The sequence below is a fragment of the Otolemur garnettii genome, unplaced genomic scaffold, assembly GCF_000181295.1.
Source record: "Otolemur garnettii isolate 467f Iridium unplaced genomic scaffold, OtoGar3 scaffold00089, whole genome shotgun sequence".
Classification (NCBI taxonomy): domain Eukaryota; kingdom Metazoa; phylum Chordata; class Mammalia; order Primates; family Galagidae; genus Otolemur; species Otolemur garnettii.
The window spans coordinates 199564-214531 of NW_003852484.1; the positions used below are offsets into that span (position 1 = coordinate 199564).

General features: G+C 43.3%; 2 protein-coding genes and 1 pseudogene across 2 annotated transcripts in view; 2 read left to right on the forward strand and 1 right to left on the reverse strand.

Moving 5' to 3' along the window:
* Positions 1-2590, forward strand: part of OSBPL11 (oxysterol binding protein like 11) — a 104656-nt gene extending 102066 nt beyond the window's left edge. The window contains exon 12 of the mRNA XM_003795101.3: positions 914-2590. Coding sequence (XP_003795149.1) covers positions 914-979 — 66 coding nt within the window. The 3' untranslated portion in view covers positions 980-2590. The remainder of the gene's footprint in view (positions 1-913) is intronic.
* Positions 2591-7766: 5176 nt separating this feature from the next.
* Positions 7767-10551, reverse strand: LOC100966692 (annotated as a pseudogene).
* A 1227-nt stretch (positions 10552-11778) lies between these two features.
* SNX4 (sorting nexin 4) overlaps positions 11779-14968 on the forward strand; it is a 78941-nt gene continuing 75751 nt past the window's right edge. The window contains exon 1 of the mRNA XM_023516291.1: positions 11779-11955. Within this exon, the coding sequence (XP_023372059.1) occupies positions 11815-11955 (141 nt within the window). The 5' untranslated portion in view covers positions 11779-11814. The remainder of the gene's footprint in view (positions 11956-14968) is intronic.

Sequence of the window (14968 nt, forward strand, 5' to 3'; positions counted from 1 at the left end):
AAATACATTTTAAATATAAATAAATAGAGGCAGGACACAGTGGCTCATGCCTATAATCCTAGCACTCTGGGAGGCTGAGGCAGGTGGATTACTTGCGTTCACAAGTTCAAGACCAGCCTGCACAAAAGTGACACCTCCATCTCTACTACAATAGAAAAACTGAGGCAAGAGGATCACTTGAGCCCCAAAAGTTAGAGGTTGAGCTAAGATGCTATGGCACTCTACTCAGGGTGACAGTTTGAGACTCTGACCACCACCCCCCCCAAAAAATTGGAAGAGGCATGGGAGTTAATGACAGAAGTTCAAGTCTGACTTACTTTGAAAGTCCCATAAAATGACCTCTTGTCTTTGCTCCCCTGACCTTAACTGCCAAGTTCCCACCCAGGATGCTGCTTTGTACATTTGCCCCACAGTATTTTTTTTCTTTACTGTGCTCTTCTGTCTTTGGTTCACGCTTTGACTGTTGCTTTGTCTCCTTGCAGCATACTGTTTATAGGAATCAGAGAAAACTAATGGTGGTAGAGTCTGGAAAGAACCAAAACAGCACTTAGATACTAGAGGCCCCATTAGAGATAGGGAGAACAGCTAGTACCTTCATGACCATTTCTTGGTGATTCCCTGTTTCCCTTAACTCCATGAGTGAGACTCAGTCTGTAGCATCTTGGCAGAATTGTTTCAAATGACTTCTGCAAAATAAAATGCTCGTGAGTCAGAAACCAGGTCCTCCTATACCATTACCTAATCCTAGCTAAACACAAGCATTGTATGATGTTTTAAGCACAGGAGACTATTTCTTCACAAAAACTCTTTTTTAAAATGTGAAAGTAGAGTTCCATTTAAGTGAAAGTATTGTATCTGATTTTGAAAATGCTATATTAGAATGACAGTTCTTTAATTTTTCTGCTTGTTTCAGGGAGACGGCTGGATTTATCACAAACCCCTCTGGAAACTAATTCCAACAACACAACCAGCAGAGTGACACATGCTATCTGAGACTCAACCAAATGAGGTTTTTCACTGTTTACCCTAAATCCTCCCAGAATGGAGTCATTGCACTGAGTGACCTGCTTCCTGATTGCGCAGACTGAAACTAGCTAAACATGAATGTACCTACTAGGGCACCGTAATACTGCAGCAAGACCAAAGTGTTAAAGAAACACGATGGACCTCTCACCAAACTGTTCAGAAGATGTGAGCAATACCATCTTAACATCTTTTATCTGAATTATTAGATGATTACTCTTCTATCTAGTTCTTGCTCCTAAAGCTAAGTTCGAATCCCCTATTTTTGCACAGGAGCAGCAGATAATACACAACTCAGTGACATTGATTTCTTTATAGTGAAAAGTGAAGTCTCTGTTTCAGAGTTTGTGTTTTGCTTTCTGTCTATAACTGAAGTATTTACTGCTCTTATAAACCAACCAAGAGGAGGAACAAGATGACCCAGAAGTGGATTCAGCCATTGTGCCTGAAATCAGTGTTAAAAGATAAAAATCAGCCAGGTTGTGGTAACAAGGCATTCTATTTCTTCAAAAGACTTTGTGCCTATGTCTGAGGAACTTATCCATTATCCACCTCTGTTGGAACTCTCTTTTAAAAAGTATATTTATAAATTGATTAGAATTATAACCATGGAGAATTTTTTCTTCTGAGCATTTTAATATACTTGAAAACAACATTGACTTGAAAAATTTCAGAACATTTTTCAGTACCTAGTTTTATTAAATATTACACTTGAGGAACAATTTTTTAAAATGTATTCATGTCAATATGATGAGATTTTGGCCTTTCTCAAGAACTAAGGCATTAAGAAAATAGCAAATATTAAGAAATAAAACTGTTACTTTTTTCCTTATCTTTTTTCACTTCTAGGTTAAATTCAGTATTATATGCTATCCCTCTGGATAAATATGCTTTATCTTACCTCTGTTCACTCAAAAAACAAATGACTATTCCTATTTGTCAGTAATTCAGAAGTTATATAACTGAGTGCATGTAAGGTATGGTTTTCTTTTCTTTTCAAGGAAACTTAAATGCTGAAGAAAGAGTATGAAATAAGATATCAGGAAGTTGTATTCAGGTACAAATCTTTTTTTAAATAAATATTTTATTGAGGTTGAAGAATTGCTGGCAATTAAAAGAATAGTGCTAATTATGACTTTCATCATTCATTCAAGTATTTATTGAGCACCTACATATGGTGCTTAACACTTGTTACTACAAGCTACCTTAATTTTCCAAGAGTGGTGCCTTACTCTATTTCTTCCAATATGGTCTTCCAATCAGTGTGTGTAAGTAACATAACCTGTTCTTCATCAGTCAGTGTAGATGGCTGTGTCTGTTGCATCATCATAAGAAGTTTAAACTTTGTGCTCTGAGAAATTGTGTTCTGTGAGAGAGGTTAATAGGGTGAAAACAGCAAAACAATAATTTTTTCAACAAATTGTAAATTATAAGAAAAAGTTGGTTTGTGTACAACCATTTTAATGATTACCTTGTTCATTTTTGCTGTGAAATGCACTGAAAATTTTCGAAACAAGTTATAGTTCATGTGTTGGGAAAATTAAAAAATAATAAAACTAGAGAATAATGATACTTTTGTCTGTTTCATGATGAAGCGAAATACAAAGTTTATAATCAGAGTTATAGCTCTGTTCACTTGGGAGGGTCAATAATTTTCTCTTTAAATCTTCATCTTCAGCAGTCTTTAGCTTACAAAGTAAATTTAGTAAGAGTTTTTAGTGGTGGGTGCCTATAGTCCCAGATACTTTGGAAGCAAGAGGATCTCTTAAGCCCAAGAGTTTGAAGTTGTGATAGAATCAGTTGTGCCTGCCCAAATAGACTGCCCTGTCCAGGCAGGGTCAGGTTCATGATTTACCCAGGAAGGGTCAGACTCATATCTGAAAATAAGTAAGAAAAGCTCTCAGGAAGTAGAACAAAATGACAAAAGATGAAAAGTAGGAATGAAATGATACAAAAATTAGAGCAATCCAGGAAATTTAACTTATATAAAGCTATAGAGGATTCTAGGAAGAGAGAAACAATAGATGGGAAGACATTTGAAAAACAACAAATGGCTTGGCGCCTGTGGCTCAAGTGGCTAAGGCACCAGCCACATACACCTAAGGTGGCAGGTTCGAATCCAGCCCGGGCTGGCCAAACAATGACGGCTGCAACCAAAGAATAGCCGGGCTATGTGGCGGGCGCCTGTGGTCCCAGCGACTTGGGAGGCTGAGGCAGGAGACTTGCTTGAGCCCAGGAGTTGGACGTTGCTGTAAGCTGTGCTGCTACAACACTCTACCCAGGGGTGACAGCTTGAGGCTCTGTCCCAAAAAAAGAAAAGAAAAGAAGAGAAAAACAACAAATACAATTTCCCAGAACTGAATGACATGAATCCTATAGAAAGTACCATAAGCACAGTACGGAAAAATAAGAGCCCAAATCAAAACATGCCATTGTGAAATTTCATAACACTAAAGATAAAGAGAAGATTCTAAAAACAGAATGATTTCACTCTTCTCAGTAATGTAACTGAAAGCTAATAGGCAAAAGAGCAATACCTCCAAGTTTGCCCTGAATTTTATCTAGCCAAACAACAAATCATAATGTGCAAAATTGTTTAAAATTTATCTCAGTATTTTTTTTTTGAAAGCTGTTAAAGTACACGCTCCAGAAAATGTAAAGCAGAGGGGATGGAAAGCAAGAATTGGAAAGGTATGTATGAAGTTAAGAAAAACAGGATCTGGTGGTGCCTGTGGCTCAAAGGGTAGGGCGCTGGCTGCATATGCTGGAGGTGGTGGGTTCAAACCCAGCCCCCGCCAAAAACTGCCAAAAAAAAAAAAAAAAGAAAGAAAGGAAAAGAAAAACAGGATCCAACAAAGGAAAGAGACGAAGAAAGGAATCCATTCTGTAATATTGACAAATAGTCTCCCATGACCTTGCTGCTATAACAGCTATCTTATCTGTGGACAGTACTAATGTTTAAAAGTTCTTGGAATCAAAATCTTACTATAGGTTGAATATTCCTTGTCTAAAATGCTTGGGACCGGAAATATTTCAGAATTTTTTGAATTTTGGAATATTTGCCTTAATCATACAGGTTAAGTATCAAATTTGAAAGTCTGAAATCGGCTTGGCGCCTGTGGCTCAAGTGGCTAAGGTGCCAGCCACATACACCTAAGGTGGCAGGTTCGAATCCAGCCCGGACGCGCCAAACAACAATAATGACTGCAACCAAAAAATAGCCGGGCGTTGTGGCGGGCGCCTGTGGTCCCAGCTACTTGGGAGGTGGAGGCAGGAGACTCGCTCAAGCCCAGGAGTTGGAGGTTGCTGTGAGCAGTGAAGCCGTAGCACTCTACCCAGGGGGACAGCTTGAGGCTCTGTCTAAAAAAAAAAAAAAAGAAAGTCTGAAATCCCAAATATTCCAATGAGCATTATCTTTGAGCGCCACGTTGGTGCTCAAAAAGTTTCCAGTTTGGGAACATTTCAAATTTCAGATTTTTGGATTTGAAATGCTCCAAGTGTATTATATCATTGGTCTCAGTTCTCACTGAGTTCATAAAAGGTGAGAATAATTTTTCTTGCACATGACAATGCTTTAAGTTTTTAAATGCTATTTCCTCTAGTTTTAATATTTTGAGTTTATACAGCTATTCTTCATTTGATGGAGTTTCATTTTTGTAGTCAGTCTTCTAATGTACTATGTGCCAGTGTTATGTGGACTACTTGGAAAAGTTCATAATAGTGCGGGTGGGTCTTATTTAAACTCATTTATGTCTTTTTCCTTTTTAACGGCTTTATAGATTGGGATTTTTTTTTTTTTTTGAGACAGAGTCTCACTCTGTTGCCCAGTCTATAGTGCAATGGCGTCATAGCTCATAGTAACCTCAACCTCCTGGGCTGGGACTATAGGTACCCTGCACAATACCCAGCTGAGTTTTCTATTTTTGGTAGAGACAGGGTCTTGCTCTTGGTCAGGCTGGTCTTGAACTTCTAAGCTCCATTGATCTACCCACCTCAGCCTCCCAGAGTGCTAGGATTACAGGTGTGAGCCACCACACCTGGCCTATTACAGTTTAATAAATTTTGGCATCTTTACCCATGAAGTATCCACAATCATGATAAATGAAAGTATTTATTCTCCTCAACAATTTATCCCTGCCCCTTTTTCTTTTTAAATTTTATGTTTTTGTAAGACAGAGTCTCATTATGTTGCCCTCAGTAGACTGCTGTGGCATCACAGCTCACAGCAACCTCAAACTCTTTGGGCTTAAGCAATTCTCTTGCCTCAGCCTCCCAAGTAGCTGGGACTATAGGTGCCCACCACAGCTCCTGGCTATTTTCTTTATTGCAGTTGTCATTGTTGTTTAGCAGGCCCAGGCCAGGCTTAAACCCATCAGCCTCAGTGTATGTGACCGGCGCCCTACCCATTGAGCCATGGGGGCTGAGCCTACCCCTCCCCCTTTATAATCTCTCCCTTCCCACCTGTCCCCTCTCTCCACTGAGTCTCATTTTCAGGAAGCCACTATTAGCATATGTAGTAGCTTAAGACAACAAAAATATATTCTCTCGCAGTTTTGGAGGCCAGAAGTCTGAAATCTGGATGTCAGCAGGGTCAAACTCCCCCTGTAGGCTCTAGGGGAGAATCCATTTTTTTGCCTCTTTCAGGTTCTAATGTCTTTTGACATATTTTGACTTGTGTCCAGACACTTAATTCTCTGCCTCTGTGTTGGCATTGCCTCCTTTTCTCTGGGTCTTCTCCTCTCCTATCTCAAATCTCCCTCTGCCTTCCTCTTATAAGAATACTTACAAGAGTGTCTTTGGATTTAAGGCCCGCCTGGGATATGGACATATCTTTTTTTTCTTTATTGGAACAGAGTCTCACTTTGTTACCCTGGGTAGACTGTTACCTCATCACAGCTCACAGCAGCCTCAAACTCTTGGGCTCAAGTGATTCACTTGCCTCAGCCTTCCAAGTAGCTGGGACTATAAGTATGCACCATAACATCCAGCTATTTTTAGAGATGGGGTCTCACTCTTGCTCAGGCTGGTCTCAAACTCCTGAGCTCAATCCACCCACCTGGGCCTCCCAGAGTGCTAGGATTACAAATATGAGCTACTGTGCCCAGCCTTAAAGGTCACTGGCAGTCAGCCCACTATACCCCTAAACTGTTTTAGGTCAGATAGATTAGTTTGCATTTTCTAGAATCTTATATAAATGGAATCTAATAGTGCTGTCTTTTTTGTTTTGGTTTTTGGTTTTGTTTTCATAACTGAAACTGTCTTTATTTTTTTAGAAAATAGATATCAGGAAGGTTAAAAGGCCATACCAGAGGGCATAGGCACAGAACTGCATGTAGTTATAAAAATCATTCAAGTAAGAATATTGCAATAATAGGTGGCACCTGTAGTTCAGTGCATAGGGCACTAGCCACATACACCAAAGTTGGCAGTTTTGAACTCGGCCTGGGCCTGCTAAACAACAATGACAACTGCAACAACAACAAAATAGCCAGTTGTGGTGGGCATCTGTAGTCCTAGCTACTTGGGAGGCTGAGGCAAGAAGAATCACTTAAGCCCAAGAGTTTGAGGTTGCTATGAGCTGTGATGATGCCATGGCCCTCTACCCAGGATGACAGCTTGAGATTCTGTGTCAAAAAAAAAAAAAAAAAATCATGATATAAAGATCCAAAAATATCTCTCAAGTGTCCAAAACAAAATGCTTAAGTCATTCCTAACTAATTTGAGCTTTATAGCATTTCCGAGACAGAAGGGCATAAATAGTTAACATTTGAAAAGTCCTGGTCAGGGCAGTGCCTGTGGCTCAAAAGGGTAGGGCGCCGATCCCATATGCCAGAGGTGGCGGATTCAAACCCAGCCCTGGCCAAAAATGGCAAAAAATAATAAAAATAAAAAATTTTAAAAAAAGAAAAAAGTCCTGGCCAGATGTGGTGCCTCATGCATGTAATCCTAGCACTTGGGAGGCCAAGGTGGGTATATTGTCTGAGCTCCAAGTTCAAGACCAGCCTGAGCCAGAGTGAGACCTCATCTTTAAAAAAGTATCTGGGGGGCAGTGCCTGTGGCTCAAAGGAGAAGGGCGCTGACCCCATATGCTGGAGGTGGTGGGTTTAAGCCCAGCCCCAGGCAAAAACTGCAAAAAAAAAAAAAAAATTATATATATATAGGGACTGGGCACGGTGGCTCACACCTATAATCCTAGCACTCACTCTGGGAGGCCAAGGTGGGTGGATTGCTTGAGCTCACAGATTTCAGACCAGCCTGAGCAAGAGTGAGACCCTGTCTCTAAAAATGGCAGGGCAGGCTCGGTGCCTATAGCTCAGCAGCTTGGGCGCTGACCACATAATACTGGGGCTGGTGGGTTTGAACCCGGCCCAGGCCTGCCAAACAACGACTACAACAAAAAAAATAGCCAGGCATTGTGGCTGGTGCCTGTAGTCCCAGCTACTCAGAAGGCTGAGGCAAGAGATTCACTTGAGCCCAAGAGTTTGAGGTTGCTGTGAGCTGTGATGCTATGGCACTCTACTGAGGGCAACAAAGTGAGACTCCCCTCGCCCCCGCAAAAGAGTCCTGAAGGCTTTTTCCTTGGTTAATTACATTATGGTCTGCCTTTGATCAAATACTTTGTTTTTTAACATGGATAAAAAGTATTAGGTATGTCCACTGTTATGACAGACAACATGTTGCAAATTATTTCTGGTATAATATGTTCTAACAAAGCTTAGAAATATGTTGTTTTAGACTAAGTTTTAATAGTCACCTCTGCTGACAACTTCTTTCCATGTCGAATGTAACAGCACGGTATGTTCAGATTGGATTGTATGTGATCCTGGCAGTGGTTCCCGATCTTCCTAATGCTGTGGCTCTTTAATACAGTTCCTGTGGGTCATGACCCACAGGTTGAGAACCACTGCTTTAAGGTCATATAATGGTGGATGTGGATCTACAATGCCCAAGTCACACAGGTTCTTCAGAGCCATCAAGTATTTGCTTTCTCCCCAGTGAGCCAGCCATTTGTCACAGAAGTCAAGGAAGCCAAAGTTTTCATTGATGACATTAACAAGTGTTTTGTTGTTGGAAGCCTTACCGGGACATGTCCAACATCAAAATTTTTCATGTACTGTGAACATTCCATATCATCGTGAGCAACACCTTTTCCTGCACTACCAAGGGTTTTAATTACAAATACTTCTCCTTCCTCCAATCTTGTTGCCTTTCCTCCTTTCTCAATCTGCGCTGTTTTCCCAGCATGTGTTCTATATTGCCCAATTGAATGTCCATTTAGATTACAGATTGGTTTCACTTGATATCTCTTCCCATCCACTTCAACTTCATAGTATTCCATAACTTCTTGGATGGCCTCACCAACATCACATAGACAAACATCAATTCCAGCACACTTTGTTCCAGTATTAATAGTATCTTTCACAGCTTTTTTTTTGAGACAGAGCCTCAAGCTGTCCCCTGGGTAGAGTGCTATGACATCACGGCTCACAGCAACCTCCTGGGCTCAAGTGAGTCTCCTGCCTCAGCCTCCCAAGGAGCTGGGACCACAGGCGCCTGCCACAACGCCTGGCTATTTTTTGGTTGCAGCTGTCATTATTGTTTGCCAGGTCCGGGCTGGATTCAAACCTGCCACCTTAGGTGTATGTGGCTGGCGCCTTAGCCACCTGAGCCACAGGCACCGAGCCTCTTTCACAGCTTTTACCAATATAGCATATTGTGATTAAAAGTGACAGTAAAAGCATAGTCAATCCTATCAATTATATGTTCCAAAATCATCTCACAGATATCATCATACTGTATTACTATTGTGTCATTAGGGTCTTTTTTGCAGTTTTTGGCTGGGGCTGGGTTTGAACCAGCCACCTTCAGCATATGGGGCCGGCGTCCTACTCCTTTGAGCCACAGACACTGCCCAGTGCCATTAGTATTGAGAATATACTAGGCAGCACAATTATTAAGAAAACATGCAGTAGGAAATGTCAGACTTGCATTTAATCTGTTTTTTTTTTTTTTTTTTTTGAGACAGAGCCTCAAGCTGTCCCCCTGGGTAGAGTACCATGGCATCACAGCTCACAACAGCCTCCAACTCCTGGGCTCAAGCGAGTCTTCTGCCTCAGCCTCCCAAGTAGGTGGGACCACAGGCACCCACCAAAACGCCCAGCTATTTTTTTGGTTGCAGCCGTCACTGTTGTTTGTTGGGCCTGGGCTGGATTCAAACCTGCCACCTTAGGTGTATGTGGCTGGTGCCTTAGCCACTTGAGCCACAGGTGCCAAGCCTTGCATTTAATCTATTAATCCATCTCTTTTATCAATTTGTGTGAATAGGCTTCCACTTTCCACAGATTTTTGTTTGTTTGTTTGATTTGCGACAGAGTCACACTCTGTCACCCTAGGTAGAGTGCTCTGGCATCATAGCTCACAGTAACCTCAAATTCTTGGGGTCAGCCAATTCTCTTGCCTTAGCCTTTCGAGTACCTGGAACTACAGGCATGCACCACAACACCAGGCTAGTTTCTTCTATTTTTAGTAGACAGAGGGTCTCACTCTTGCTCAGGCTGGTCTTTAATGCCTGAGCTCAAGCATTTCAGCCCCCTCAGCTTCCCAGAGTACTAGGATTACAGGCTTGAGCCACTGCATCCGGCCCACAGATGTCTATCATTGTCATCCCAAGCTTGATCCAGCTCATAACATATTTTCTAACTTGTCAGTGTGCTTCTGTAGCTTCTCAAAAATCCTTCCAAATCTTGTCACTAGCCTGATCTAATGCTTTCTTTTCTTCAGTTGTATTTCTCCAAGCAGCTGTTCACCCATCTTGTGTGGGTGGGCATTCCCACTCATGTCCTTTGGTAAGTAACACTATTAGGATACAGTCACATTTTGGAACTGAGGGAGGGTCTGTTTGAACTTTTGGTCCTCTTTTCTTTTTCTTATTTCCAGTTGCCCCATCACCATCACCATGTCCATCATCATCTTTTTCTTTTTCTTCCAATGGTTATCAATTATCTTGCTACTTCATCCACTGAGGCTCCTTATTCTTTATCAGTTTTTTTTCTATTTTTTTTTTTTTTTGAGACAGAGTCTCATTATGTCACCCTCAGTAGAGTGCAGTGGCATCACAGTTCATAGCAACCTCTAATTCTAGGGCTTAAGCGGTTCTCTTGCCTCAGCCTCCCAAGTAGCTGGGACTACAGGTACCTGCCACAATGCCTGCCTATTTTTTGTTGCAGTTGTCATTGTTGTTTAGCTGGCCTGGGCTGGGTTCCAACTGGCCAGCCCCAGTGTATGTGGCTGCTGTTGGGGACCATGCCCACTCCTATAGCGTTGCCCTGCTGCAGCAGCCCCTTTACTCTTCTTCTGTCTTTTTTCTTGGCTGCTTCCTCAGCCATAGAAACAGTTCCCTCCTCCCTGTCATCTGGATCCAAGTCATCATTCAGGTGGCCCCTGAAGGCCCACTACCAGCCATGTAAGGGTATGAGACAGAACAGCAAGGGCCTGCTCCTTCTTCACCCACGTATACCAGTGACCCATTGTGATCTTTTTAAAGAGGTCTAGTTTATTTCACTCTGCATAATTATTTTGCTGTCTAACACATGTTGTGTGTTATCAGTAGTTCATTTCCCTTTTTTTTTTTTTTTGAGACAGAGCCTCACTTTGATGCCCTGGGTAGAGTGCCATTGCAACCTCAAACTCTTAGGCTCAAGCGATTCTCTTGTCTCAGCCTCCTGAATAGCTGGGACTACAGTTGCCTGCCACAACACCTGGCTTTTTTTTTTTTGCAGTTTTGGCTGGGGCTGGGTTTGAACCCACCACCTCCAGCATATGGCGCCCTACTCCTTGAGGAGTAGGCACCACCTGGCTATTTTTAGAGATGGGGTCTAGCTCTTGCTCAGGTTGGTCCTGAACTCCTGAGCTCAAGCAGTCCACCCACCCTAGTCTCCCAGAGTCCTGGGATTACAGGCAAGAGCCACTGCAGGCCCAGATATTAGCACTCGGAGATGGTAAATGAGTTGAGCTTTAGGAATGAACAGAAATTTGCTGCCAGGCCAGAGCATTCCAGGAAGAGGAAATTGTATGTTACAGCTTAGAACAGGTAAGTGTTTGGACAAAAAGATCAGTATTAGTCCTGAAAAGTCGAGACTAGACTTTGCATAGAAAGAAAATACTTCAAGATGCCACAGCCTGTCACAGGCATGGAGCATTTCTCCTCAGGTTACCATGGTGAAAGCTCATCAAGGAAGAAGGTTTAGAAAATTAAACAAGAGATGTTTGTAGAAAATCATAAGAGATTTCCAGGGCTTCACAACACATTTACAAAGAATTCAAGTCCCTCTTCAGTCAGATTCTTCACTTTCCTCAAAATAAGAGTTACGTTTTGCTGAATGTGTTACTCACCCGGCTGAAAGTAAATAATTTATGCAGCGCTGATGTTTCTGGGAGAAAATGGAACTAATCATAGCAAGCAAAGTAGAGGCTGAGAGGACGTCTACAATTTCTTTGGAGTTTCAGATTTTCGTGAGATGATCAACCAGAATGGTTCCTATACCTACTTCCGGCGTTGACTTTTCCCTTGCCTTTCTCTCTGTCTCTGATCGCTCTCCAGTTCTCCCAGGTGATTAGGGGCTGACCAGTCCGCTTGTAGACCCACCTTTCCCCTAGCTCCAGCTCCTCCCAGAGCCTCTAGGTCTGCTCTGCAGCCGCTGACCCGGGCCGGGACCCGACCTGCTCGGGCTGAGGGGCGGGGCCGGCCGCGGCAGCGCAGGCGCACTGGCTCCGTCGCGCCGAGCAGCAGCCATGGAGCAGGCACCTCTGGACCCTGAGCGGCAGCTGCCGCCCGCGCCCCTTGAGCCTCTGGGCCGTTCCGATGCTGGGCTGGAGGCCACGGGCGGCGAGGAAGCAGAGGGCTCCCGGGACGCGGGGTCTGGGGTCGACACGGTGAGGAGAAGGGTAGCAGGGCCCTCCGGGCCTTTGTTGGGGCCTAGCGGGCTGGGTGGGCCGGGCTGGGTTGGGCTGGAGGGCGCCGGGGGGTTTGGCCGGGAGGCCTAATAGTGCCGGGGAAGCGGGGAGGACGGGCGGGGGCCACAGGTGCAGCGTGGGGAGAGGGGAGGCCCAGTGAAGCAAACGGGGTACGAGCGCCGGGTGCTGCAGTTGGCCGAAGGAAGGGCCGAGAGGGCGGCGGCGGAGGGCACTGGGTGGGATGCGTGGGTGCAGTTCCGCAGGCTGAGGGTCGGAGGCCCTGTCTGCTGGGGCTGGATAGGGAGCAGTTTTCCGTGGTCGCGTAACCGGGAGACCTGGACCAGAAGAGGAACGCTGATGTTTCAGGCAGCACGGGGTTTTGCTGGGGAGAGCCTATAATGGAACACTGTGGTGAGTGGGCAGCGATGTTTGAGAAGGAAGAGAATGGGGGCCTAGAATGAGGAGCGATCTAGGGCAATAGAATGCATAGTTGGCCTGGGGCTGCCATGAGGAAATTGAAGAAAGTGTCAGGTTCAAAAAAGGTTGCAAATGAAAAGACATTTTTTAAAAAACTCTTCATTTGGCTGCAATTTTCTTATTCTGGAAAGGGGGAGTGCCATGTTTCTTATTAGAGGCTTTCTGTATCCTATGTACTTGCTTTGTGAAGCACTTTTGGTAATCAGTGATTTTCATTTGTTTGAGGAGAAAAATGTATCGTCTTGTAGTTATGTTTTCATTCAAAAGTGTTTTCGTGTATAATGCAGGATTTGTAGACCAGCTTAAATCGAAGCATTTCACAAACTCCATGTTGGACCGCTCTGGCCAAAGTCTCCTGTGTGTATTGTTCATCCAGTTATACTACTTTTTTTTCTGGAACAGGTGCTAGTGCCATTATTAACGTGGCCATCCTTGTGTTATGTGGATAAAGAAAAGTGCAAGCTGTTTGCTGAATGGAACTAGAAAGACTCTTATGTTTATTTATTTTTATTTTTTTATTTTTTATTTTTGAGACGGAGCCTCAAGCTATCCCCCTGGGTAGAGTGCCATGGCATCACAGCTCACAGCAACCTCCAACTCCTGGGCTCAAGCGAGTCTCCTGCCTCAGCCTCCCAAGTAGCTGGGACCACAGGCACCCACCACAACACCTGGCCATTTTTTGGTTGCAGCCGTCATTGTTGTTTGGCGGGCCCGGGCTGGGGATTCAAACCCGCCACCTTAGGTGTATGTGGCTGGCGCCTTAGCCGCTTGAGCCACAGGCACCGAGCCAACTCTTATGTTTAGAGACCAGCTACCCAGGGGCTTTGTTGAAGGTTTTTCCTATGTAGGAAAACATCAAGGTACAGGGTAGAATGAAGACTTTGGGGCAGCGGTTCTCAACCTCTGGGTGACGGGTGGCGAACCTCAGGAACTGTATTAAAGGGCGTGACATTAGGAAGGTTGAGAACCACTGCTTTAGGGTTTACTTTAAAGTTTTTTTTAAGTTAAATTTTTTAGAGCAATTTTAGGTTCACAGCAAAATTGAGAAGAAGGTATAGATACATTCCATATACTCAGAACCCTTGTGCATTATCAGTGTCTCCTACCAGAGTCATACGTTTGTTATAAATGATGGCCTACATAGACACATCATTATCATAGTCCTATAGGGTTCACTCTCGGTGTTGGACATGTATCATAACATACATTCTCCATTATAATATCACACACAGTATTTTCACTGCACTAAAATTCCTGTGTTCTACTTAGTTATCCCTCCCTCCCTCTTTAATCTTTGGCAACACTGATCTTTTTACCATCTCCATAGGTTTGCCTTTTCTAGAATCATATATGTAGTCATTTGAGATTCGCTTCTTTTGCTTGGTGATGTGCATTAAGGTTCCTCCATGTCTTTTCATACTTTGATCGCTCATGTCTTTTTAACTCTGTAATAATTCCAGTGTCTGGATATACCACAGTTTATCCCTTAATCTATTGAAGGACATCTTGGTTGCTTCTAAGTTTTGGCAGTTATGAATAATGTTGCTATAAATATCTATGTACAGGTTTTTATGTGACATAAGTTTTCAGCTCTTTTGGGTAAATACCAAGGAGTATAATTGCTGGATCATATGGTGAAGGTATGTTTAGTTTTGTAAGAACCTGCCAGAGACTGTCTTCCGAAGTGGCTATACCATTTTGCCTTCTCAGCTGCAATGAATGAAAATTCATTCCTCATCTTGTTCCTCTTCCTCACCACCACGTGATGTTGTCAGTGTTCTGCACGGAGTGGTATCTTGGTTTACTGTGCATTTCCTGATGACAGATGATACAGAGCATCTTTTCTTTCACGTGTTTGCTATCTTTATGTTTTCTTTGGTCTTTGCTGATTTTTTTTTAAATGGGTTGTTTTCCTTTTATCAAGTTTCCATTTCATTTCTTTCTCTTCTTTCTTTCTTTCTTTCTTTCTTTTTTTTAATGAGACAAGACTCCTCTTCTGTTGGCCCAGGTAAAGTGCAGTGGCGTGATCCTAGCTCATAGCAACCTCAAACTCCTGAGCTTCATCTTCCTGCCTCAGCTTCCTGAGTAGCTGGGACTACAGGCATGTGCCACCCTGCTTGGCTGTTTTTTCCTACTTTTTTGTAGTGATGGGGTCCGACTCTTGCTCAGGCTGATCTCAAATTCCTGACCTCAAGTACATACATCACCTTGGCCTCCCAAAGTTACTAGAATCACAGGTGTGAGACAATATGCATGGCCCAATTTTGCTATTTTTACTTTATTTTTTGAGTCTCGCTTTGTCATCCTTGCTTGCAGTAGAGTGCTGTGGCATCATAGCTCACCACAACCTCAAACTCAAGTGATTCTCTTGCCTCAGCCTCCTAAGTAGCTGGGACTATAGGCACTCACCACAACGCCTGGCTATTTTTAGAGACAGGGTCTAACTCTGGCTCAGGCTGGTCTCAAACTCGTGAGCTCAGAGGCAATCTATCCATCTTGGTCTCTGAGAGTGCTA